Genomic DNA, 26,920 nt, shown 5'->3' on the forward strand with positions numbered 1-26,920 from the left:
CCAGTCCGGGGGCGGGGGCGGGGGGGAGCGGGAGTTGGGGCTGTTCCAGTCGGGGGGGGCGGGAGCGGGAGTCGGGTCGGATCCAGTCGGGGGGGGGGGGAGCGGGAGCGGGAGCCGGGTCAGGTCCAGTCGGGGGGGGGGGGGAGCGGGTACGGGAGTCATGAGTCGTGTCGTGGGGGGGGGGGAGCGGGAGTTGGGTCGGTTCCAGTCGGGGGGGGCGCGGGGGGAGCGGGAGCGGGAGTCATGAGTCGTGTCAGGTCCAGTCGGGGGGGGGGGCGGGGAGCGTGAGTCGGGTCGGGTCCAGTCGGGGGGGGGGGGGGGTGGCGGGGGGAGCGGGAGCGGGAGTTGGGTCGGGTCCAGTCGGGGGGTGGGGGTGAGCAGGAGCGGGAGTCGGGTTGGGTCCAGTCGGGGGAGGGGGGGGGAGAGCGGGAGCGGGAGTCGGGTCAGGTCCAGTTGGCGGGGGGGGGGGGGGTCGGGGGAGCGGGATTCATGAGTCGTGTCAGGTCCAGTCGGGGGGGGGGGCGGGGAGCGTGAGTCGGGTCGGGTCCAGTCAGGGGGGGGGGGGGGGGCGAGGGGAGCGGGAGCAGGAGTCGGGTCGGGTCCAGTCGGGGGGGGCGAGCGGGAGCGGAAGTTGGGTCGGGTCCAGTCGGGGGGTGGGGGTGAGCGGGAGCGGGAGTCGGGTTGGGTCCAGTCGGCGGGGGGGGGGAGCGGGAGTCGGGTCGGGTCGGGTCCGGGGGGGGGGGCCCGAGCGGGAGTCAGGTCGGGGGGGGAGCGGGAGCGGGAGTCGGATCGGGTCCAGTCGGGGGGGGGGAAGCGGGAGCGGGAGTTGGTCGGGTCCGGTCCAGAGGCGGGAAGCGGGAGTCAAGTCGGGAGGAAGCAGGAGCTGGGCGTGGGAGGAGCCTTATTCACGCAGCCCCAGTGAGGCCATTCGGCCAGGGCTAGGGGCTGCGTGCTTCGGCCCCTCCCACACAGTTTCGGGTGCCCACTGTAGCGCGCATGTGCAGAGGTCCCGACACTGTTTTCAGAGCAGGGACCTGACTCCGCCCCCTACAGCTCCTGCTGCGCCGCGCCAAGGGCCAGAGGTCCTGCAGGGAGGTGAAGAATACGGAGGTTTTTTTTAGGCGCACATTGTGACGCGAAAAACGGGCGTCCAGGTTGGCTCGAAACTTGGGCCCATTATGTGGTAGAGGTGGTAGAGGTTGCGGGTTTGGGAGGTGCTGTCAAAGTTGCATTAGCACCCAGGAAATGTTCTGCACCATGTCAAGCTGATGCCTCCTTTGAACATGTTGCCCCTTGGAAGGAAGGCTTCTGTAACTTATGTGATGCATCGGTGGATAGCCAATTGACTAAGTGATCCAGAATATGTCGTGAATCTGGAAGTGTAGAAGTTTAATGTGTGTCAAATGGAAAAGAGGTCTTCTGCTGTTCAGTCCAAAAGTGATGGAATCGTTGTGTGGCAAAAAGTGTTGAAAAACGGTCTCCTTGGAGATGCCAAATGACTGTCTGGGCCGGTAAATGTTAGTCCTGGGGTAAGAATAATGTATGCATAACACGTGAGGTATAGTCACACCTGCCTTTCTTGTCCCCTCAGAAATGGCCCTTCCTCCTCCAACACCATTGGAAATCCCAAATAAATTCCTATCCTTTCCACTTTGGATGCTGCATTGAAATAGCAGCTGGAGAAAACGGATTTAAATATTTTAGAGCAGATTCTATGATCCTATATCATATGTGACCAGGTGTAGTGGGATCAGAAAATCCCAGAAGCAGCCTTGTGCTCGTCTGCAGTGGAAACTCGTAGCCCGGTTGAGACTGCTGGCTCAATGTACCGTAGGATCAGTAATTAGCCTTGACGTGCTGGAAGTTGATGGACCAAGAGCAAAGTGACAGGCATATGATCAATCTGCAGGCTAACTTGGGTTTCAGTAAGTACCTATGTACCTTGCAGCTAGGTTCTGTTCCAGTAGATTGCGGTGTGATGCTCTTCGCAAATGCGAGGTTGGCAAAGATTCCAACTGTACATCATATCTTGACAATGTGCCCGACTGAAGTATGGGTATGCATCAGTTGCAATTGGAGAGCTGCAAGGATGTGAGGATTTGGCAGCAGCAAGTAATAAATGTGGAACAGATGGACAAGCAACACTTTGCAGCACACACAGCCTTTGGCCATCTATCCAACACATGGTACTGTGTCAGTTAGTCTTACTGTGACAAATTCCTTATAGTGTGTTGTACTTTCCTACATCTGTTCCTCGCTCCTACAGGTAGCATACATTGCAATAAGTGTGGGCACCACCCGCTGCCAGGAATGGTGCAGTGCTGTCTCATGAAGTATTAAACTGAGCAACCCATCCCCGCACCCACAGCATGGAGCATAGCCACTTTGCCTGCCATCCAACAGGAAGGTGCATACTGTAACACCTCAACCCTCCATTTCATGTCCCCACATTGAGTTTGTTTCACTTCGTATCTGCTTGACACTACCTCACCACCACCCCACCGCACCCCCACCCCCCCCAACCCCCCACAAATCTTGGCAAAGATTGAAAGATATTTAATATTTATCTTGAAGCTTTATAAAGGCTGAAACCACCTTTTTCCATATATATAGCTACTGATCTTTAAATCTGCTCAACCCTTTAAATCTGAGTTGCTAGCCAGATTTTGCTCATCCCACTTTAGGCTAGCTGTCAGTTGAAGACCTGAGGTGTACGAGGAACGGTTGCTAATTATTCAAATAAGCAATCACGCAAATTGGATTTAGTCACCTGCATGTGCTGTGGGCCACCGTTCGTCAGATAGCCAACTGGTTGGAGTTTAGTTATCCTTACTACCTTTCTGAATAAAACTGACAAATTAGAACTAGTTAGTATTTAAATGTGGAAAAACACTGAGAACCCGCATAAACATTAGGGAGGGGGAATTGGGATTGAAATACCAGTTGTGTTGTGGCAAGGACAGTGTAATAAAGTTAAAGTTTTTATTTTTTTAATTCTTTTTCAGCGATTTAGTAGGTAATGGTTATTTGAATGTTTTGTGAATTTTTTTTTCTAATTTCTTTTTTGGTGTTTTTCCCCCCTCCCAAGGCCTCTCTCGCAGTACTATCGGCCTCGGAATAAAATTGCCGAAATTCGTGGTTTGCACCGCGAATCCTCGTGCAACGCCAATTTTTACCGCTGCGCAAATTAAAGACTAAATACCATTTTCGCTAAAATCTGAATTTCCAGCCCTAATTAGACTCTAACTTTAATCGCTTGTATTGTCAGCCGTGATCCATGAGAGAACCGAGGCAGGAGTCATCAAACCTATGTCTGTTTTTGTCCCTTCTCAATCTGCTTGTTCGAATAGCTTGTACCAATTAAAATCTCTGCACTTCCAATAGCATTTTTATCACAATAATTTTATAACTTAATAAAATTGTAAGGAATTTATTCATCACATGCAGCTTAAATAATGAGGAGAATTCCGAATGCTGTCCTGTTCAAGTATGAATGGCAGTGCATCTCCAGGAATACATTAGCTTAAAGATGCAGCATGCGTACAACACTCAGCAATAATTTCTGACTGTTTAATAAAGGTCATTTAAATCCAGTGTGGCCACATCGTTCATGAATGAGGATGATTCTGTCCCAATTGTCAACGGTGTCATTCATTTTATTTTGTGTTTGCAACAAATGCCTCTGCCAGCACCCATCAAGAAACTTGGTGGTTAGATTTGTGCAAGCTATCAGGGAAAATGCACAGGAGAAAATCATTTTTATTTTCGGACAGGTTATCTTACTGTAATGCAGTGACAGGGAGACAGTTTCAGGCACCTTGGCATCAGACAATGACAAACAAATAAGAAAAAAAAACAGAAACTCTTCGATAAAACTAGCAGCAAGCTCATAAACATTAACAAATTATAGGCTGCATTTTCAGTCTTCAGCCACCCCTGTTAGCACCCCGGAGGGGCGGCAATGGCGGTGGTAAGCAATTCCAGGTGGGCAACCAGCTTCCAGTGGCGCACGGGGACATTCGGTGCCGATTTCGACGGGGCACGGTGTTAAGTCCTGACTCTAATGTACTGACTTACACGAGGCACATGCTGAAGTCAGGGTCACTCAGGACCTGCACCTTTAATTCCAGCTCTCCAGTGCTGCACTTGCCTGAGACCTCTCTTTATTTACCACAGTGGGACAGGTATGGAGTGTCTCCTGCAAGTGCACCCCTGGTGGTAAGGTATGCTCATTGTTACAGGTCATATCCAGTTATGGTCATGTATAGCATGGTAAGATACAGTTATATACAGTAATGTGAGATACATGACAACACCCTCCCCCAAGGTCTTATTGCCTTTATAGATTTAGTCTCTCAGGTGGTCTGCGCTCTTGCGTGGAGCATCTTAGTTGTGGTTCAGTTGTTTGCCTTGGTGCCTGTTTTTCGCTCGGCGTGATTGCTGGTATCTCGCCTGGGCTGTCTGTTTCGTTCGGTGTGATTGCTGGTATCTCGCCTGGGCTATCTGTTGAGACTGCCCTTTCCTCAGATTGTCCACCAGGTGTGGTGTGAGTTCCACATTGTAATCTGCCTCTGGTTCTTCAGTGTTATCAGTGAATCTACTTTTTACTTGGTCTACATGCCTCCAGCAGGTTTGGCCATTGTCCATTTGTACAACCAGTAGCCTGTTTCCCTCTTTGTCTGTTATTGTCCCTGCAAGCCATTTGGGACCCCGGCCATAGTGTAGCACAAACACTTTGTCCCCTATCTCATTCCACCTCCCCCTCGAATGTCGGTCATGGTACTGAGTTAGCTTTTGACGCTTAGCCTCAACAATTTCATGCATGTCTGGGAGGATTAACAAAAGCCTGGTCTTTAAGGTTCGTTTCATCAATAGTTGCGCGGGGGGAACCCCAATCAACGAATGCGGACGAGATCTGTATGCCAGCAGCAGTCGTGACAGGGGGCTCTGCAGCGTGGGACCTTGGATTCTGAGCATGCCTTGTTTAATGATCTGCACTGCTCGCTCCGCCAGGCCATTGGAGGCCGGCTTGAAAGGTGCTGTCTTGACGTGATTTATACCGTGGTCAACTATAAAATCGTGAAATTCTGCGCTGGTAAAGCACATACCATTATCACTGACCAATATGTTAGGAACGCCGTGCGTTGGAAACATGGTTCTAAGGCTCTCCACAGTGGTGGAGGTGGTGCTCGAGTTTAAAATGGTGCACTCGATCTATTTTGAAAATGCATCAGTGACTACGAGGAACATTTTGCCCATGAATGGGCCCGCATAGTCTACATGCACCTGCGACCACGGTTTGGTGGGCCAGGGCCAGGGGCTTAGGGGGGCCTCCCTGGGGGCATTACTGAATTGGGCACAAATGTTGCACCGACGGACGCAGAACTCCAAGTCCGCGTCATTGCCAGGACACCAGACATGAAATCTGGCTGTGGCCTTCATAAGGACGATCCCCGGGTGCTCGCGACGGAGCTCCCTACCTTGTAAGGGCATAACTACTCGGCTGCCCCATATCACGCAGTCTGCCTGCAGTGAGAGTTCATGCATGCGCCTATGGAAGGGTTTGACCTCCTCGGGGCAGGCATCGTGAGCCTCTGCCCAGTCACTGGTTAAAGCGTATCTTTTAACTAGAGATAACGTGGGGTCGCTGGTCGTCCAGGCTCTGATTTGACGAGCCGTCATGGGCGAACCTGTGGATTCAAAGGCATTGATTGCCATGACCATCTCACAGTCCTGTTCGTCGGACCCTTCTGTGCTCGCCAGGGGTAACCTGCTAAGCGCGTCGGCACAGTTGTCTGTGCCTGGTCTGTGCCTTATCGTGTAGTCGTAAGCCGCCAGCATGAGTGCCCACCGCTGAATGCGCGCCGAGGCGTTGGCGTTGATTGCCTTACACTCAGATAGTAGGGATGTGAGGGCTTGTGGTCGGTTTCTAATGCAAACTTGGCCCCGAAAAGGTATTGGTGCATCTTTTTCACACCATACACGCACGTGAGCGCCTCCTTCTCAACCATACCGTACCCGCACTCCGCCCGCGAAAGTGACCTGGAGGCATAAGCAACAGGCTGAAATTTACCCGCATCATTGACGTGCTGTAAAACGCACCCGACCCCGTACGCTGACACATCACACGTAAGGACTAACTTTTTACCTGGGTCAAAAACGGCTAAAACACACTTGGAGCATAGAAGGTTGCGTGCCTTATTGAAGGCGCGTTCTTGGGCGTCCCCCCAAAACCAATCGCACCCCTTTCTGAGTAGCACGTGGAGAGGCTCCAGCAGCATGCTCAAGTTCTGCATAAAGTTCCCAAAGTAATTGAGTAGCCCGAGAAAGGCGTGCAGTTCCGGGATATTCCGGGGCCTGGGTGTCAGGCGAATCGCTTTGGTTTTGGATTCGGTTGGGCGGATTCCATCAGCGGCAATCCTTCTGCCCAAAAATTCAACCTCAGGCGCGAGAAACAGACACTTGGATTTCTTAACTCTTAGTCCTACCCGATCCAATCGATTTAGTACTTCCTCAAGATTGTGGAGATGGGAGTCGGCGTCCCTGCCCGTGATGAGTATGTCATCTTGAAACACAACCGTCCCCGGGATGGACTTGAGCAGACTTTCCATGTTGCACTGGAATATAGCAGCTGCCGACCTGATGCCGAATGGGCATCGATTGTACACAAAAAGGCCTCGATGTGTGTTGATGGTGGTGAGTAGCTTAGACTATTCGGTCAGTTCTTGCGTCATATACGCAGATGTGAGGTCAAGTTTCGAGAAAAGTTTTCCTCCAGCCAACGTGGCAAATAGGTCCTCAGCTCTGGGCAGCGGGTATTGGTCCTGTAGGGAGATTCTGTTTATGGTAGACTTGTAATCCCCACAGATTCGCACGGATCCATCAGGCTTCATGACGGGGACGATGGGGCTTGCCCAGTCGCTGAATTCCATGGGAGAAATTATGCCTTCTCGCAGAAGCCGGTCCAGTTCGTTTTCAATCTTTTCCCCCATCACATACGGCACAGCTCTAGCCTTGTGATGGACCAGTCTGGCATTCTGTGTGATTAGATTCTAACTTTAGCCCCTTTGAAGGTGCCCACACCTGGCTGAAAGAGATGTTCAAAACGGCTTAGAACTGTTGAGCAGGAGGTCCGTTCCTCTGACGACATGGCGTGAACATCATCCCATTTCCAATTAAGTTCTGCTAGCCAGCTTCTCCCCAACAGGGCTGGGAGATCCCCGGGGACAATCCACAGGAAAAGTCGGTGCACCATCCCTTTGTGTCTGACTGAGAGCATGGCGCTGCCAAGGACTGGGACAATTTCTTTAGTATAGGTCCTTAGTTTGGTGTCGATCTTTGTGAGTTTTGGTCTGTTGCTGTTGTGCGGCCACAGCTGTTCAAATTGTTGAACGCTCATGAGGGATTGACTGGCCCCCGTGTCCAGTTCCATGTTGACGGGTATCCCATTGAGTAGAACCCTCATCATAATTGGAGGCGTCTTGGTGTAAGAACAGTGGACATTGATCGTGTTAACCCGCTGTACCTCGGCGTTCCATGCACTGTTCCAACCGTCTTCTAGTCCATTTTCCGACCCTTCCGATTCGTATACCAGCCGAGCTGCTGTTTTTCTGCACATGCAAGCCAGATGCCCTGTGTAGTTGCAGTTTCTGCAAACAGCATGCTGAAATTGACACACCCTGGTTGAGTGCCTTCCCCCACATCTCCAACACAGACCGTTTCCATTGTTTCCGAAGGATGAGCTGCATCTGGCTGATCTCCCTTGAGCTTCTCTCAACCTGTTGTTGATTGCTCGCATTGTGGGTTGATGAGGTGTGATCGGCCGTTCATGTGGCCCTTGATTTTGATGGCTTCTGGCGCCACTGTCTGCTGTTGAAGGCCTGCTCTCCTGTCTTTGTCTGTGTGTGGGGGTAGCGGTTTGTTTCACAATGTGAATCCCTTGTTCCGATGCCTCGTTGGTTGTCGTACCCGAAGTATAGATCAGCCTCGTTTCTTCTTCGCCTGCCAATAACGTCTGTGCGACCAGTGCTGCTGCCTCTAGAGTCAAGTTCTTAGTCTCTATAAGCTTTCGGAATATGCCTGCATGGCCTATTCCTTCAATAAAAAATGTCTCTCAGTACTTCTCTCCTTAGTTCATCGGGGAACTCATATGAACTAGCCAGCCTCCGAAGTTCTGCCATGAAGTCAGGTATGCTTTGGCCCACACAGCATCTGTAGTTGTAGAACCTGTGTCTGGCCATGTGTAGGCTGCTCGCTGGCTTCAGGTGGTCTCTCATCAGTGTGCTCAACTCCTCAAACAACTTGCTTGCTAGTTTCTCGGGTGCCAGCAGGTCTTTCATTAAAGCGTATGTTTTCGAGCCACAGCTGGTCAAGAGATGGGCTCTTCTCTTGTCTGCCTTATCATCGCCCACCCAGTCTTTGGTCACAAAGCTTTGCTGGAGCCTTTCTGGAAAGTCATCCCAATTGTCTCCAGCATTGTATTTCTCATCTGAGCTGTTGGTAGCCATTCTGTGGATTCTGTGATCCCGTAACTCGTTGCCACTGTTAAGTCCTGACTCTAATGTACTGACTTACGCGAGACACATGCTGAAGTCAGGGTCACTCAGGACCTGCGCCTTTAATTCCAGCTCTTCAGTGCTGCACTTGCCTGAGACCTGCCTTTATACACCACAGTAGGACAGGTATGGAGTGTCTTCTGCAAGTGCACCCCTGGTAGTAAGGTGTGCTTATTGTTACAGGTCATATCCAGTTACAGTCATGTATAGCATGGTAAGATACAGTTATATACAGTAATGTGAGATACATGACACACGGAGCATTACCATCCGGAAGAGGCGAGCCGGCGTGCAACGTCCCTGGTTGCAACACCGGCTCGATTTTTGGCTCCTGCCCGATCCGCAGCGCTCCGTAGAGCCTGTGAAAACGGGCGGTCCAAGCTGTAACGGCTGCAGTGAGGTAAGTGATGTCCACATCAGGTAAGTGGTGTTGATTTTTTTTGCGATTTATATTCTGGTGGCATGAATTATTTATTGGGAATATTTTTGGTGGGTTTTTTCCCCCCAGACCTCTCTGAGAACGTTCCGAGGCCGGCTGTTTAGCTTGGGGTTTTCACTTGCCCAGCCGGCCCAATGCCCGAAGAGAGGTGTGTAACACTCCGCCCCTCACTCAGGGCCCAGCTGCCCAACTTTGCTGACTGAGACGTACACTTTACAGCCCTGCCGCCATTACTACCCTGAAATGAGCAGAGCCAAAAATCCAGTCCGAAAGCTTAGAAATTCAGCGTTTGTTCCGTGAGCCATTTGATATTTGAGAATTTTTTATAGACAATAAAACATATAGTAAGCAAATAATACAGGGTTACACCAAGGGGTAGGGTGCCCCCACAGCAAGGTGAAGGATACCTACAAAGGCGCAGGGTTCTGCCAGGGGGCACGGTACCGCCAAGGTTGACAAAAGCCCATAAGGTAAATCAAGAAGGGTCAAGGGATGCAAGGATTAGGTTTTTAAAATATGTAAATCTGGAGTTTGGCTTGTGTGCATTTTTTTTCTTGTTTAAGCTGTTAACAACTACTGATAATTCTTACTTTTATATTCCAGATGGAACCCAGCGGCCGAAACACTGATGTCAGAGTAAAAATGTAAATAAAGTTGATTGGAGCTGCTGTTCAACAAAGCGGGGACTGTGGTACCTGCAAGACATGAATCAGAGAAAGTAATCAGAAGGGATCACCGGGACTGTTAGCAGATGCTTCAGCATGGGCATTACAACCTGCACCTGAAGCCAATTTGACAAAGTGCACTGCAGCAAATGTGTTGGCTGCACTGTGGATTTCACTTGCTGCTCACATTGAGGTTTATTGTAACTTGCCCAATTTCATAGCTGAGAGCAATTCAAAATCCTTCTTTTAATTTTACATCAGAAAATGACTGAAGCTATTTGATCTGGATTTTTTTTAAATAGTCTTCTGCTACTTGCACACCTCGAATAATCTACTTCACAGGTTCCGACATTCAAAATTCATTGGAGCCCACTTATAAGAAGCAAGACTTCCAGTTCTTCAATTAATAGCACTTTAAGTAAGCATAAAATAATTTGGTAGCAGAATGCCATAGCACGACAATGCTCCAGGGAAAGGTCTGTGTCAATGATCGTCTGTGCATCAGTCTCAGATCATGCCATCTGGGCGAAACTGCCAAACAGAGAATCGGAGTTTCCCCACTGAGGTGGGGGAGGGGGGGAAGAGAAAAAGTCCAATCAGATGCCAAGTCAGCCTGAACCATTGCTGCAGCGCCTCCTAGAGCATAGCTGCGGAAACACTGGCAGATTCCTGAGAACAAATCACCTGTAGGATTAAACAGATTTGAAGAAGTTACTAATAGACTGTAGTTTTACTTGATCACAGAAGACAAACATGTCAAAACAGGATATATGGGAATTAAAGTCATGCATTTTTATGGAGTTTACTAAAAGCTCCAAATATACAGATGATCAGGATTTGGCACATTTCTCTCAGTCAAATTGCAGCAAAACTTTTATGGCTAAAAATGTACAACAAAATTAAACAAAAATAATTTTTAATTTCAGGTATCCTCTTTTACTCCTCTTTTCCCATTTTCATTTTATTTTTCTCCTTTATTCTCCACAAAGTATTCCATCTGAGAGAGTCAGGAAGTTTGCTGCTTGCAGGCTTCTGTTAATACCACCCTCGATGCGGTCATTTAGAGCAACTCTGCACAGGTGGTCATGTGGTCAACTTATTGCATCACCTTCCCTCTCTCCGGAGTGGAGTAGCAAGTATCTCCTTGAAGTTCTCTCCTCCGACAGCACTTGCCAAGATCATGAAGGTTGTGAATCTGTGGAATTCTCTACCCCAGAGAACTGTGGAGGCTGGGTCATTTAATATATTTAAGGTGGAGATCGACAGATTTTTGAATTATAAGGGAGTCAAAGGTTATGGGAAACGGGCAGGGAAGTGGAGTTGAGGCCATGATTAGATCAGCCATGTTCTTATTGAATGGCGGAGCAGGTTCAAGGCGCCAAATGGCCGACTCCTGTTCCTCTTTCTTATGTTCTTCTGAATTGACAGCATGGGGAAGTGCGGGCATAAATGTTGACCACAAAACCCTGGATTCACCGCTTCAGAAAAAAGCTAAACACCACATTTTTAAAAGTCACCTCCTATTAACCTACAAAAGTAGAAATATATTTTAATCGAACAATGTGATATGATTTCCAGTTTTCAATAACTGCAAAGCCTTTTCTCGATGCAGTATACTGATGTGCAAAGAGTATTTAAATTCTGTGCAGTTATTAATGCAAACATTTTCTATTGCAGAATATCTGCAAAAGTCATCTTCAAAGTTATCTTAAATTTCTACAGAGTTTAAGATTATTCTCTGGGGCAAAAATTAAATATTTTACAGTCCATTTCTTTTCAGTGTAAAAATGAAAACATATTCTTCAAATGATTAAGAATTTATAGGCAGTCATATACAATGTGAGCCTGGAATAATAAAAATATATTAAATGTACTAAAACAATATTGGCAGATTTTAGGAATGTTTTGGATACTTAAAGCACTCAATGTCACAAACGACCACAGGCATTTTATAATCTGAGCAGCCAATGTCCCTCACGATAGCATAGTGAGTATGTACTGGCCTAGAATAGATAATGTAAGCTGCATAGATGAAATTTGACCGACACCATCAACTGTGGAAAAATCATTGTAAGCAGAGTAATACTGTAAATGCGACAGTAAAATTGAAGGGGTACATTTCGGACCTGAAACCTTGCAACACCAATATCTAGCATAATATTTGAAGGCAGGAAATGTTTTTATTCATTCATGGGATGTGGGCATCGCTCCCAGCATTTATTGTCCATCCCCAATTGCCCTGGAGAAGGTGGTGGTGAGCCATCTTCTTCAACCGATGCAGGTACTCCCACAGTGCTGTTACGGAGGGAGTTCCAGGATGTTGATTCAATGACGATGAAGGAATGCCGACATATTTCCAAGTCAGGATGATGTAAAACTTGGGGGGGAACTTCGGAGGTGATGGTGTTCCCATGCGTCTGCTGCCCTTCTCCTTCTAGGTGGTAGAGGTTGCTGGTTTAGGAGGTGCTGTTGAAGAAACCTTGGGAAGATGTTGCAGTGCATCTTGTAGATGGTGTACACTGCAGCCACGGTACGCCAGTGCTGAAGGGAGTGAATGTTTAAAGTGGTGGATGGGGTGCCAATCAAGCAGGTTGCTTTGTCCTGGATGGTGTCGAGCTTTTTGTGTGTCCTCAGCCAAGCAAATGAAGAGTATTCCATCACATTGCTGACTTGTGCTTTGTAGATGGTGGAAAGGCTTTGGGGAGTCAGGAGGTGAGACACTCACCACAGAATACCCAGCCTCTGACCTGCTCTTGTTGACACAGCATTTATGTGGCAGATCCAGTTAAGTTTCTGATCAATGGTGACCCCCAGGATGTTGATGGTGGGAGATTCGGGGATGGTAATGTCATTGGATGTCAAGGGTGGTTAGAATCTCGCTTGTTGGAGATAGTCATTTCCTGGTACTTGTGTGGCGCAAATGTTACTTGCCATTTATCAGCCCAAGCCTGAATGTTGTCCAGATCTTGCTGTATGCAGGCATGGACTGCTTCATCATCATCTGAGGAATTGTGAATGGCACTGAACGCTGTGCAGTCATCAGCAAACATCCCCACTTCTGATCTTATGATGGAGGGAAGGTCATTGATGAAGCAGCTGAAGATGGTTGGGATAGGACACTGCCCTGAGGAACTCCTGCAGTAATGTCCTGGGGTTGTGATGATTGACCTCCAACCACCACAACCATCTTCCTTTGTGCTAGATATGAATTCAGCTCGTGGAGCGTATTCCCCCTGATTCCCATTAACTTCAGTTTTATGAGAGCTCCTCGATGCCACACTCAGTTAAATGCTGCCTTAATGTAAAGGGCAGCCACTCCCGCCTCACCTCCTGAATTCAGCTCTTTTGTCCATATTGGAACAAGGCTGTAATGAGGTGTGGAGTCGAGTGGTCCTGCTGGAACCCAAACTGAGCATCGGTGAGCTGGTTATTGGTGAGTAAGTGCAGCTTGATAGCACTGTCGATTACACTTTCCATGGCCGGATTTATCTTGCTTTTTGTGGATAGGACATAGCTGGGCAGTTTTCCGCTTTGTCAGATAGATGTCAGTGTTGCAGCTGTACTGGAATAGCTTGGCTAGAGGCGTGGCTAGTTCTGGAGCACGTCTTCAGCACTGCAACCATGATGTTGTCGGGGCCCATAGCCTTTTCTGTATTCAGTGCGCTCAGCTGTTTCTTGATATCACGTGAAATAAATCGCTTCTGTGATAGTGGGGACCTCAGGAGGAGGCCGATATGGATCATCCACTTGGCACTTCTAGCTAAGATGGTTGCAAATGCTTCAGCCTTGTCTTTTGTACTCATGTGCTGGACTCTGTTATCATTGAGGAGTATAAATATCAGGAAAAGATGAACAAGCTGGATCTTTTTTCTCCAGCTGTTCAAGAATGTGGCTTGCCACCCCTTCTGAAGGACAATTAGGGATGGGCAATAAATGCTGGCCTTCCCAGCGATGCCCACATCCCATGAACAATTTTTCAAAAAAAGACTCCACTCCATGTTTGTAATCTCAAGGGAAAGTTGTTTGTAAATAGTTCTCGATCCCCCTAAAAATCATTCACCCTCCTGCAATGGAGTTGCCTGCCCTGTCCCTCCCTACCCTCTGCTCGATATCTTAGTAAATGCTTGCTAAACCTACCCTCTGATCTGTGCTCATAGTCAAATAATCTTCAAACACCTATATAGTATCACTTTGCCTCACAGCAATTTGAAGGCATGGATCATAACTTTTCTCGATTTTCTTTAACCCTGAAAAGACCAGTTCAGCCCTGTGAGTCTCACTTTATAATTCACAGCTTTACTCTCGACTCTTTCCAATGTAGCACTCATAGCACAATATACAAAACTTCACATGCGCGGGGCTGAACCAATGGCCTGTCCAAGATTAGAAAATCTCCTTTGATTCTCGAGGGAGGGATGCCATACGAAATAGGAGCAGGAGTAGGCCATTTGGCCCCTCGAGCCTGCTCTGTCCATCAGGTCATTACTGCTGTTGCAGGTCTGCTCAGGGGGAATTGATGAATTAGGCTAATGATCAAAGCACACAAGTTCAAGTAATGTCTCGGCCCAGAAATTGGGGCCAGGAGGATAGAAGATTGGCCTAGTTGGTGTCTGCCCTTGAGACGTGAGGCATGCGTATGACATGGGTTTCCATGCTTTATGCGAACATTGTTGGTAACGTTAATGAACAGAATGAAATACATACCAACTCTTTTTTAAAGAACAAGATCATTGTCAATATTAGAACCTGAATGATGAGATGAAACATAGAAAATAGGTGCAGGAGCAGGCCATTTGGCCCTTCGAGCCTGCACCACCATTCAATATGATCATGGCTGATTATGCAACTTCAGTACCCGACTCTTGCCTTCTCTCCATACCCCCTGATCCCTTTAGCCGTAAGGGCCACATCTAACTCCCTTTTGACTATATCCAACAAACTGGTCCAAACAACTTTCCATTGAGAATTCCATAGGTTCACAATTCTCTGGGTGAAAAAGTTTCTCCTCATCTCAGTCGTATATGGCTTACCCCTTATCCTTAGACTGTGACCCCTGGTTCTGGACTTCCCCAACGTCGGGAACATTCTTCCTGCATATAACCTGTCCAATCCCGTCAGAATTTTATATGCTTCTATGAGATCCCCTCTCGTTCTTCTAAATTCCAGTGAATATAAGCCTAGTCAATCCAGTCTTTCTTCATACGTCAGTCCTGCCATCACGGGAATCAGTCTGGTGAACCTTCGCTGCACTCCTACACTAGTAAGCATGTCCTTCCTCAGATTAGGAGACCAAAACTGCACACAATACTCAAGGTGTGGTCTCACCAAGGCCCTTTATAACTGCAGCAAGACCTCCCTGCTCCTATACTCAAATCCCCTAGCTATGAAGGCCAACATACCATTTTCTTTCTTTATTGCCTGCTGTACCTGAATGCCTACTTTCAATGACTGATGTACCGTGACACCCAGGTCTCGTTGCACCTCCCCTTTTATTAATCTGTCACCATTCAGATAATAATCTGTCTTCCTGTTTTTGCCCCCAAAGTAGATAACCTCAGATTTATTTACATTATACTGCATCTGCCATGCATTTGCCCACTCACCTAACCTGTCCAAGTCACCCTGCAGCCTCTTAGCATCCTCCTCACAGCTCACATTGCCACCCAGCTTAGTGTCATCTGCAAACTTGGAGATATTCCATTGAATTCCTTAGTCTAAATCATTAATATATATTGTAAATTACCTGAAAAACTGCCAAGCATTGTTGCTGTAATATCGCCACCATCAAAGACCTCCAGCGAGTCCCAGTTATGCTCTGTGGCAAAGCTAATAACTTGAATCTGAAACCACAATTAAATATCATGCCTCAATGTAAAATTGTCCTATAATATATTAATATATGCACATTAGTCAAATTAGCATGTCAAACAATATATACAAAAAGTCCGAGGTGAGATATTATGGAGGAATTTGGAGAATCTCAATTCAAATCCATGGCAGACACAAACTTCCAGCATAAAACTGATCAATATTCAGTGCAATATGGCACTAAATTGTTAGTCTCATTCAAAAGAGCCACGGGATGATTGTGGCAGAAAATGGAAATCTCAGATTGGTGCATTAACGGAGAGCTGTCTGAGATTCTATTTAAGGTAAATTATCGGAACAGAGTAGAGAAAACTGTTATCTGGAAGAGAGCCACACTCTTACCTAACGTAGGAATAGTTTACATGGATACTGTTTACAAAACATGGGGGGAGGGGGGGAATCTGACAGGGAGAATCACGCGCCTCTTCCAGATCAACCCGATTTACCTTCCATTGTAATTAATGGAAGTAAAATCATTTTGGTTGTATTACCAGTGTGAGCTCCTTCCTGTACTTCAGCTAGGCGAAACTCAATAACCAGGCGGTACAGGAAATGACCTACCCCAGTTCTCAGCCGTCAACGGCCTTCACTCAATGAGCAGAATAGGCACCCAAATAATACGCAAAAATATGCTGTGTGAGTGACTGCACTGATGTGCTCATTATGCGTGGTGGCCAGTGTAAGCAGGGAATGAACAATTCATTCTCTGATACAGTATCTGGAAAGGTGTAATAGCTTTCTGTCTGTTTCAAACTGTGAGAGTGTGGAAAGAATTGCCCAGAGCTTAAGATGTCTGGTGCAGCTGTCACCTGTGAAACTGTTCAATGAAATTCTTGGGTCAGGGGTGACCTGCTATATTCATTGATATTCAGATCAACATCATAATTTAAAATTGCAACTGTGTTTCAGAATTTGATTAGCTGCTTTAAATGTTGTATCCTGCCGAGTTTAATGGGAAACAAATTGTATAATTGTAACTCAGTGCTGAAGCTGTTTGATAAATTGTTTAGTGCTTATTCGGCCTATTATGGTTATCCCTCTGATATTCCAGCTCCGCAGCCGACCTCCAACTACATTTTCAACTCCCTCAACACCTCCCACACAATCACATTACCAGCTAAATGATTTACATTATCACCTGGTAGATTATTTGGAATCAGTTGTCTGATTTGCTGGCTAATCACCGTGTGTGTTTATTGTAGCACCAATAAAACCTGCATATATTTTTAATACAATGTTTCTGGGGGAGAAATGCCTCCAGTGGCTGGAAATTCAAACAGTAAATAACTCAGTAACACTATTAGTTTTAAAACAACAGATGACCGCTAAAGTGCTACACCTTGTAATACCTCTGCTGCAGGTTTAATAGATAGATCTTTTTACATGATATGGTTTAATGTAATTTTCAGAAAACAGCCTTTACATACCATTAATCTCCCTAATGATGCTCTGCTAAATAATAAATGACTAATATGAAGTAAATGAAAAGTAATTTGCTCAATTAATATTACTTAACCTGAGATCATCAAAGACCCACATGAACAAAGGATAATTACAGAACAGACATCGATCCTATATTTATATCTCCACAAGTGGAACTCACGATATAACTGATACTGTTCGTTCCCTGCTGCCCTTGCCTCACCTTTCAACCAATCTTTCCATAAATCCACCCATCTTACCACCTACCTTCTTGATTTAAAAGTCTCCTTGAAAACTCTTCTCGTTAAACATATTTTTGTCCATCTCGCACTTCTGTAGCACTCTTTCAATAGATGAGGTATGCTATAGAAATATAAGTTGTTCTAACAGACGACCTTAAAGCTATCGACATGAACATTCATCCAACAATACCTACAGATTTCATCCATAACTATAGAAACATAGAAACATAGGTGCAGGAGTAGGCCATTCGGCCCTTCGAGCCTGCACCACCATTCAATAAGATCATGGCTGATCATTCCCTCAGTACCCCTGTCCTGCTTTCTCTCCATACCCCTTGATCTCTTTAGCCGTAAGGGCCATATCTAACTCCCTCTTGAATATATCCAATGAACTGGCATCAACAACTCTCTGCGGCAGGGAATTCCATAGGTTAATAACTCTCTGAGTGAAGAAGCTTCTCCTCATCTCAGTCCTAAATGGCCTACCCCTTATCCTAAGACTATGTCCCCTGGTTCTGGACTTCCCCAACATCAGGAACATTCTTCCTGCATCTAACCTGTCCAGTCCCGTCAGAATCTTATACATTTCTATGAGATCCCCTCTCATCCTTCAAACTCCAGTGAATAAAGGCCCAGTTGATCCAGTCTCTCCTCATATGACAGCCCAGCCATCCCTGCAATCAGTCTGGTGAACCTTCGCTGCTCTCCCTCAATAGCAAGAAAGTCCTGCCTCAGATTAGGAGGCCAAAACTGAACACAATATTCCAGGTGAGGCCTCACCAAGGCCCTGTATAACTGCTGTAAGACCTCCCTGCTCCTATACTCAAATCCCCAAGCTATGAAGGCCAACATACCATTTACCTTCTTCATAGACTGCTGTACCTGCATGCTAACTTTCAATGACTGATGAGCCATGACACCCGGGTCTCGTTGCACCTCCCCTTTTCCTAATCTGCCGCCATTCAGATAATATTCTGCCTTCGTGTTTTTGCCCCCAAAATGGATAACCTCACATTTATCCACATTATACTGCATCTACCATGCATTTGCCCACTCACCTAACCCTGCAGCCTCTTAGCATCCTCCTCACAGCTCACACTGCCACCCAGTTGAGTGTCATCTGCAAACTTGGAGCTATTACACTCAATTCCTTCATCTAAATTGTTAATGTATATTGTAAAGAGCTGGGGTCCCAGCACTGAGCCCTGCAGCACTCCACTAATATCTGCCTGCCATTCTGAAGAGGACCCGTTTATCCCAACTCTCTGCTTCCTGTCTGCCAACCAGTTCTCTATCCACATCAGTATATTACCCCCAATACCATGTGCTTTGATTTTGCACACCAATCTCTTGTGCAGGACCTTGTCGAAAGCCTTTTGAAAGTTTAAATACACCACATCCACTGGTTCTCCCTTGTCCACTCTGCTAGTTACATCCTCAAAAAATTCCAAAAGATTCGTCAAGCATGATTTCCCCTTCATAAATCCATGCTGACTTGGACCGATCCTGTCACTGCTTTCCAAATGCGCTGCTATTTCATCCTTAATGATTGATTCCAACATTTTCCCCACTACTGATGTCAGGCTAACCGGTCTATAATTACCCGTTTTCTCTCTCCCTCCTTTTTTTAAAAGTGGTGTTACATAAGCTACCCTCCAGTCCATAGGAACTGATCCAGAGTTGATAGACTGTTGGAAAATGATCACCAATGCATCCACTATTTCTATGGCCACTTCCTTAAGTATTCTGGGATGCAGACTATCAGGCCCCGGGGATTTATCGGCCTTCAATCCCATCAATTTCCCTAACACAATTTCCCGCTTTATAAGGATATCCTTCAGTTCCTCCTTCTCACTAGACCCACTGTCCCCTAGTACATTCGAAAGGTTATTTGTGTCTTCCTTCGTCTTCCTTGGTCTGCCATTTCTTTGTTCCCCATTATAAATTCACCTGAATCTGACTGCAAGGGACCTACGTATGTCTTCACTAATCTTTTTCTCTTCACATATCTAAAGAAGCTTTTGCAGTCAGTTTTTATGTTCACTGCAAGCTTTCTCTCGTACTCTATTTTCCCCCTCTTAATTAAAACCTTAGTCCTCCTCTGTTGAATTCTAAATTTCTCCCAGTCCTCAGGTTTGTTGCTTTTACTAGCCAATTTATATGCCTCTTCCTTGGTTTTAACACTATCCTTAATTTCTCTTGTTAGCCACGGTTGAGTCACCTTCCCCATTTTATTTTTACTCCAGAAGGGATGTACAATTGCTGAAGTTCATCCATGTGATCTTTAAATGTTTGCCATTGCTTATCCACCATCAACCCTTTAAGTATCCTTTGCCAGTCTATTCTAGCCAATTCACGCCTCATACCGTCAAAGTTACATTTCCTTAAGTTCAGGACCCTAGTTTCCGTATTAACTGTGTCACTCTCCATCTTAATAAAGAATTCTACCATATTATGGTCACTTTTCCCCAAGGGGCCTCGCACAACAAGATTTCTAATTAGTCCCTTCTCATTACACATCACCCAGTCTAGGATGGCCAGCTCCCTGGTTGGTTCCTCGACATATTGGTCTAGAAAACCATCCCTAATACACTCCAGGAAATCCTCCTCCACCGCATTGCTACCAGTTTGGTTAGCCCAATCAATATATAGATTAAATTCGCCCATGATAATTGCTGTATCTTTATTTCACACATCCCTTATTTCTTGTTTGATGCTGTCCCCAACCTCACTACTACTGTTTGGTGGTCTATACACAACTCCCACGAGCATTTTCTGCCCTTTGTTATTCTGCAGCTCCCCCATACCGATTCCACATCATCCAGGCTAATGCCCCTCCTTACTATTGAATTAATTTCCTCTTTAAGCAGCAGCACCACCCCGCCTGCTTTTCCTCTCTGTCTATCCTTCCTAAATGTTGAATATCCCTGGATGTTGAGTTCCCAGCCTTGGTCACCCTGGAGCCATGTCTCCGTGATGCCAATTACATCATATCTCCCCAATACCCATGTCTATCATAGGCATAGCCTCCAATCTATATATTGGCCCCAACATTAGTGTCCTAACGTCCAGACACGAGCAAGTACCCAACTTTATGCTGAGCCTCCTCCCCTGCTACATACATCCTCAAGGCCCAGCCTCTATCATTCTCAAAGCCCAGGCTCAACTTTAGCCCTCTTCCCATCTTGTAAACTCCATCCACATCCAATGCTCCATACAGATCCTACCCCCACCCAGTCTTCAAATCAGAACTCTGTCTCAATCTGAATCTTCCCAAATTGGCATTCGCCGCTCCATATGGCCAGGCCTCACCCTCAGTTCACAAACAGCTGGGTATCTGACACATGCAGAAACCAATCACCATTTAACAGCTTCAAATCAAATCTAAGAAATCAAGAAAGGTAGAGTTTCTTTTAGCCCAACATGGAGTGCACGTGCTCTCCTTTTAAGGACATACCCCACTTAACTAAGTACAGGGACCATGTGGCAGATTGGAAAGCCCATGCTTCGGGATTCCCAAGTGTCCACAGATATACTACTGGAATGTAACCAGCTGTAATGTATTTGCTTCATGGATTCTTTGCTTAAACATTCATAGCAACACATTGCTATTAAGAACTAGTTGGTTTATTAACAAAGGTTTAACAATCACACTACACATTACCAGTTCCTCCTCTAGGCTCACAACTGCATGCCTCATTGTGGATCCCCTAAACACAACTGACTGGGGTTTTATTGAGTCTTATGAACATCACGTGACTGGCTCAGCCACTCACAATTAAACAGCCCTATACTATTTTAGTGCAAAAACAATAAATCAAGTGTCCCCTTTTAAGGAGCACTAAAACCGACAAATTAAACTTTTAACATTATGGATCAAATTAAAATTTGGTTGCCGCGGGTGATGATGCACTCCAGTTCCTTCGGCGCCCATCTCTCGCAGAAGGCCACCACATGCTCCATCTCCAGGGACACCCTGGCTTGAACGTAACTGCAGAAAAGAGGCAGGCAGTCAGGCTGAATGACCCCTTTGGCTGCCCGCTGCCTGGATCGGTTAATGATCCCCTTGGCCATGCCCAGGAGCAGTCCTATGAGGAGGCCTTCCGACCTGCCCGCTCCCCTCCGTACAGGATGCCCAACGATCAGGAGCGTGGGACTGAAGTGCAACCAGAATTTGAGGAGCAGTCCCTTCAAATATTGGAACAGGGGCTGTAACCTGACACATAAACATGGAACACGGACTCTTCTAGACCACAGAAATTATCGGCGGCCTGGAAGTGCTTGAACTGACTTAAAAGCCTACAGCATGGGACTGCCCCATGCAACACCTCCAGGCCAAGTCCCCAATAAATAAAAGGAGGACTCCTGTGTAGAGAGCGCTCCATTGGGGACCTCCACCTCCTCTGGACAGCAAGATGGTGCGCCATGGCGTGCCCGGACGGCAGATGAGGATGGCAAAGTGGAGAGTGTGCAAGAGCAGCCCATACAGGAATCCCCTCCACGCAGAACTGAAAGGCACGGAGGGGATTTCCCGGAGGAGGCTCAAGTTGTGAGGCGCCAGCACAGGGAAGGAGGTTTCAGGGATTGGTGCTGATGAGGAATTCTGTCCGGACAGGGGTCAGTTGAAATGGGATCGCCCCATGTGCTTAAGCCTCCTCGATTCAACAGCTCTCCAAATATTTTTGTAGAAAACAATAAATAGATCAAATGCCCCCTGATTAAAGGGAGGACACACCAAACATTTTCAAACAAGTGCCCCATTTCAACAGCTCTACAACTATTTTTGTAGAAAACAATTAAACAATTAAGTCAAGTGACCTCCTTAGGGGGGGGGGACACGTCAAACACTTTCAAACAAGTGCCCCCTTGTTTTTTTTCCCCCCCGAGGGCACCGAGAAACAAATTATACAAGTGCCCCCTGGCTAAAAGCGGGGTGGGGGGGGGAGGCACTAAAACCAGCAAATTAAACAAATTAAACTTAAGACATTAAAATCAAATTAAAATTTGGTTGCTGAGGGTGATGATGCACTCCAGTCCCTCCGGCGCCCACCTGTCGCGGAAGGCTGCGAGCGTACCAGTGGACACCGCGTGCTCCATCTCCAGGGACACCCTGACTCGGATGTAACTGCGGAAGAGAGGCAGGCAGTCGGGCTGAACGCCCCCCTTGACCGCCCGCTGCCTGGACCGGCTGATGGCCCCCTTGGCCGTGTCCAGTAACAGTCCTACGAGGAGGCCCTCGGACCTGCCCGCTCCCCTCTGCACAGGGTACCCAGAGATCAGGAGTGTAGGACTGCACATCAGAAATGCAACCAAAATTTGAGGAGCAGCCCCTTCAAATAATGGAATAGGGGCTGCAACCTCGCACATTCCATATAAATGTGGAACACGGACTCCTCTAGACCGCAGAAATTGCAGGCGGCCTGGGAGTCTGTGAACTGACTTAAAAGCCTACTGCATGGGACTGTCTCATGCAACACCCTCCAGGCCAAGTCCCCAATAAATAAAGGGAAGACTCCCGCGTAGAGAGCACTCCATTGGGGACCTCCACCTCCTCCGGACAGCAAGATGGTGCGCTATGGCGTGTCCGAACGGCAGACGAGGATGGAAAAGTGGAAAGTGTGCAGGAGCAGCCCATACAGGAGTCCCCTCTGCACAGAACTGAAAGGCACAGAGGGGATTTTCCGGAGGAGGCTCAAGTTGTGAGGCGCCGGCACCCGAGGGAGGTTTCGGCCGACGTGCTTGAGCCTCCTCGATTCAACAGCTCTACCAACCTGTGAGCATACTCACCGGTGCATACATTACACCAGCTAAAACAATGCTAACTACCACCGCTTGTCCAGCCAAGACCATCCTATCTGCTGGGTTATCGGTTTGCTTGGTTATCTGGAGTTAAGTGTGAAGTTCAAGCCCCCAGTGACAGGTTTACCTTTCCAGGTTCCATTGATCAGACGGACTGGCTGGCCAATCATCAACAGATCCCTGGAGTACTGCAAACCTGCCTGTTTACAGTGCCAAATTACCAAACTTACCACAAAGGGCTGAAGTTCCATCATCAGACATGTCATTTTGGAGCCACCTCAACTCCATAGAGACCCATTTACAACCTCTCCCCCACTCACAATAAGGATGCTCACTAGCTGGTTGTTAGGCAATTAGAAGTTTAAGTTTGACCCCTCGCTAGTTATCAGGCAGACCTCATAAATATCATGTGAGGAACACAATTCACCACAAAATGTATGAGTACATTGCCAATGTCTTCTGAATCACAGCACGGACACACACCATACCCACTCAAGCGCTAGTCTCATTAATTAGAGATGCAGAACTTCTGCAGTAGCTGCTTGCATCTCCACAACCCAATCCTGCTCAGTTCTGAGCCATGGAGTTACGGGCACATGTTCTGACATGGAAGTTTCAGAATTTCCTCATTAGGTTTGTGATGGACATCGACTTCAGTGTGGTGGAGAGAGTTACAGCGGCCATTTTGATGTCCTAGACATACAAGTCCAGTGCCACATACTAGGCTTATTCATCAGCAACTGTTAAATCCTGTTTCTTGGCCTGCTGTACTACAATTCCATACCACAATTCCATGCTACAGCTTGGTCCTAGATCTTACACATGGGCCACTGGAAGCCCTTCAGCTGCATGCTGAGGAGCTCTGGACTGTGAAAGTGATTTGCTTCAGGACACGTCTTATACACCTTAAGCTTAACCTGTGCTTGGACTTTGCTGTCATCGATGACAAGAAAGTCTAATGTGCCCTTTGCCCCCTGTCAACGTAGTATTGACGTGCCATGTCAAGCCCGAAGATGGGAGTTCCACTTGTATTCATTTAAATTTAGTCTGGGAGTCTCCAAAAAAACATACAAAATTGATGGGCCGGAAAAGACCAGGTGCTTCATCAAGCCTGCCCTAGACCATGATGGTCTAAATGCTTCCGAGATGACTGCATGTTATAAACCAAGGTTTGCCATATCCACTACTTACTGCACGGCAAAATATCAAACAACATGACACAGCGCATTTGGAGGTGTTGAGCTTTTGTTTAAATTTACACACACACACATTAAACACAAAGGAGACATTTGCAAGGTTTTTATTTACCCAATTTAACTGCAACTAGTTTACTGCTGGGCCGTCCTGCAAGCACCTCAAGGGAATGCACAAGCAAACATGTTTCAGTGTATTTTACCACGATCAGAACAATTCGGGGTGATTCTAACTAGTGGACTACTTGATCATTTCTTTATTTGTTTCCTTTGGTCAGGACTCATTGAGGTATGATTTGCAGTGAGAGAGCAGAATTATTGCTTCCTTGAAATAATTACTTTGAGCAGAATCTGTCGTGAAATAACCTCGCGTGTGCCTCATGTTATTTGACTATATTTTGATTTGAACTGTAAAGGACTGATTTTGGTGGCATGTTTGCACTTTGCAGTTCCAGGTCACCACAGGTAAGGGGCTACTGTTTGGCAATATTGGTTACATAAATCAAACTCATTGCTTTAGTATCTAAAAAAGGCATAGATATCAAGACAAATCTTACAAATGCTGAACAGTTATAGATTTTTTTGATTTAAAAAGGGGGTGTTTTTTTAAGTCACGTAGAGTTCCTAGCCATGTCTCCCTACATTCTACTCCCTGTCTGTGCCAACAGTGCTTTGAAACAATCCACCATGATGAATGACAGTGGTCCAAACACTTCCTCTTGTGATTTTTACTTCCTTCCTGACCTTTGCTCAACACCTCCCTTGCTGAGGGACTCATTGCATTAGTCTATGGTGCAGCATGTTACTGCTCTCACACTTTGAGCTACAGAGTTTTATTTAGTAATTGAGTGATTTTATTAGATTTTCCCCAAATGGCCATACAGACCTGGGAGGTCCCAAGTTCAATCTCTGGTCTGTGCTGAGTTGGTGATCTCAGCTGCAGGAACACTGAAGGCACTAAGAATTAACTTTACTACCTATTGGCTAGGAAGGTGGTTGGGGTGGGGGGGAATCAAACAGACTTGCACCCCGATTGCTATCCAATAACTTCTGCTGGAAAGCAAATGAGTGCAGGTTGGGAAAAGTTGGTGATGCCTCTAAAGTTGAATATTCTGCTGGTATTCGCTGTCAGATCTCACACGTGATAAATAGCTACTTGGGCAAGGTACTGGAGGGTGATAAGTGCCAATGGAATTCTACCCAACAGGAGTCACTGCCAACAGGAGGTTGTTATAGAGAAAAGGAAGCAACCAACTTGAAAGAAAGATTTGCATTTATATAGCACCTTTCACGACCAGCGGACGTCTCAAAGCACTTTACAGCCACTGAAGTACTTTTGGAGTGTAGTCATTGTTGTAATGTAGCAGCCAATTTACATACACAAACTCCCACAAACAGCAATGTGATAATGACCAGATAATCTGTTTTGTTATGTTGATTGAGAGATAAATATTGGCCAGGACACCAGGGATAACTCCCCTGCTCTTCTTCGAGATAGAGCCATGGGATCTTTTAGGTCTTCCTGAAAGAGCAGATGGGACCTCGGTTTAGCGTCTCATCCAAACGACGGCACCTCCGACTGTGCAGCACTCCCTCAGCACTACACTGGAGTGTCAGCCTTTGATTTATGTACTCAAGTCCCAGGAGTGAGACTTGACCCCACAACCTTCTGACTCAGAGGCGAGTGTGATACCCACTGAGCCACAGCTGATACTGGAAATAACTTTAATGAAGCTTAACAGTTCAATCATCAGAAATTGGAGATCTTTCATCCCCATCACACACACAAAAATCTTTCACTTGTTCAAAACGACGCACTGCTTTAATTCAATGGAATATAAACTCTCCCAATCAAGGAATAGCATACCTTAGAATTCCTTTGGGAATAAGTTCAGGGTGTTACCAGAACTCAGTGCAGACCAAGCAGGTACAGTAACTGAATAAATTATGTTTTTTTTAAAACAGATAATTAGGCCATAATTCAGACTGACATGACTGCACTTATTAAACAAAACAAGATTAGGTTGTCATCCTGAGTTGGTGCTTGCGTTGGATTTGAGATTTCTACATTTGATTGCTCTGTATATAAATGAATTCATTTGTTTAATGAATAATGAATAATTCATTTAGCTGAAGTAACTGCTCTTGGCCTCCTTTACACCAGTAAATACGTTGATTTCATAAGCTGTCTGCCTACGTTTGATTAAGAATTCAGCATGCTAAAAAATCTGGAATAGATGATGAATCTGTAATTAGCATGCAAAGTATTCATGTGAAGAGGGTCAATGATTATGAAAATTAGATTAGATTTGATCACCTGAATAATTGTAAACAAATTAATGTATTTTTAACATGCCTTACTTTTTCATTCCCATTAATGTCATTAACAGTTAAATGCAGGTTTCCTGAGCAACCTGGTATGTATTTAACATCAGTGGCCCAGTGTGTAATGGTACATCAGTGAAGAGCCTCTGATGCTCTGCTCCAAATGTTCAATAGGTATTCTTGAAGTGGCCTTTAGCTACATCCATTTCATCGGTAGGGTAGGTGAGCAGAACAGGTGACCCATGAACCTTGATCAAAAAGCTACAATATCTCATTAAGCAGCCTTTCACATCAACATTCTCTGATGTGCAGTTACTTCTCATAAATGCACTTTACAATTTGTATGCATTATTAAATTTTTCCAATGGTTATTCCAAGCTGTCTTGTGTTGCATTTATTTAAATTCCAAACT

The 26,920-nt window shown here is 46.2% G+C and overlaps 1 protein-coding gene across 1 annotated transcript in view; it reads right to left on the reverse strand.

Annotated features, from left to right (window-relative positions):
* csmd2 (CUB and Sushi multiple domains 2) overlaps positions 1-26,920 on the reverse strand; it is a 778,395-nt gene that overhangs the window by 272,422 nt on the left and 479,053 nt on the right. Inside the window, exons 31-32 of the mRNA XM_070898713.1 lie at positions 15,403-15,499; positions 9,585-9,689 (exon numbers count right to left, since the gene is read on the reverse strand). Coding sequence (XP_070754814.1) covers positions 9,585-9,689; positions 15,403-15,499 — 202 coding nt within the window. The remainder of the gene's footprint in view (positions 1-9,584; positions 9,690-15,402; positions 15,500-26,920) is intronic.

The sequence above is a fragment of the Pristiophorus japonicus genome, chromosome 14, assembly GCF_044704955.1.
Source record: "Pristiophorus japonicus isolate sPriJap1 chromosome 14, sPriJap1.hap1, whole genome shotgun sequence".
NCBI lineage: Eukaryota > Metazoa > Chordata > Chondrichthyes > Pristiophoridae > Pristiophorus > Pristiophorus japonicus.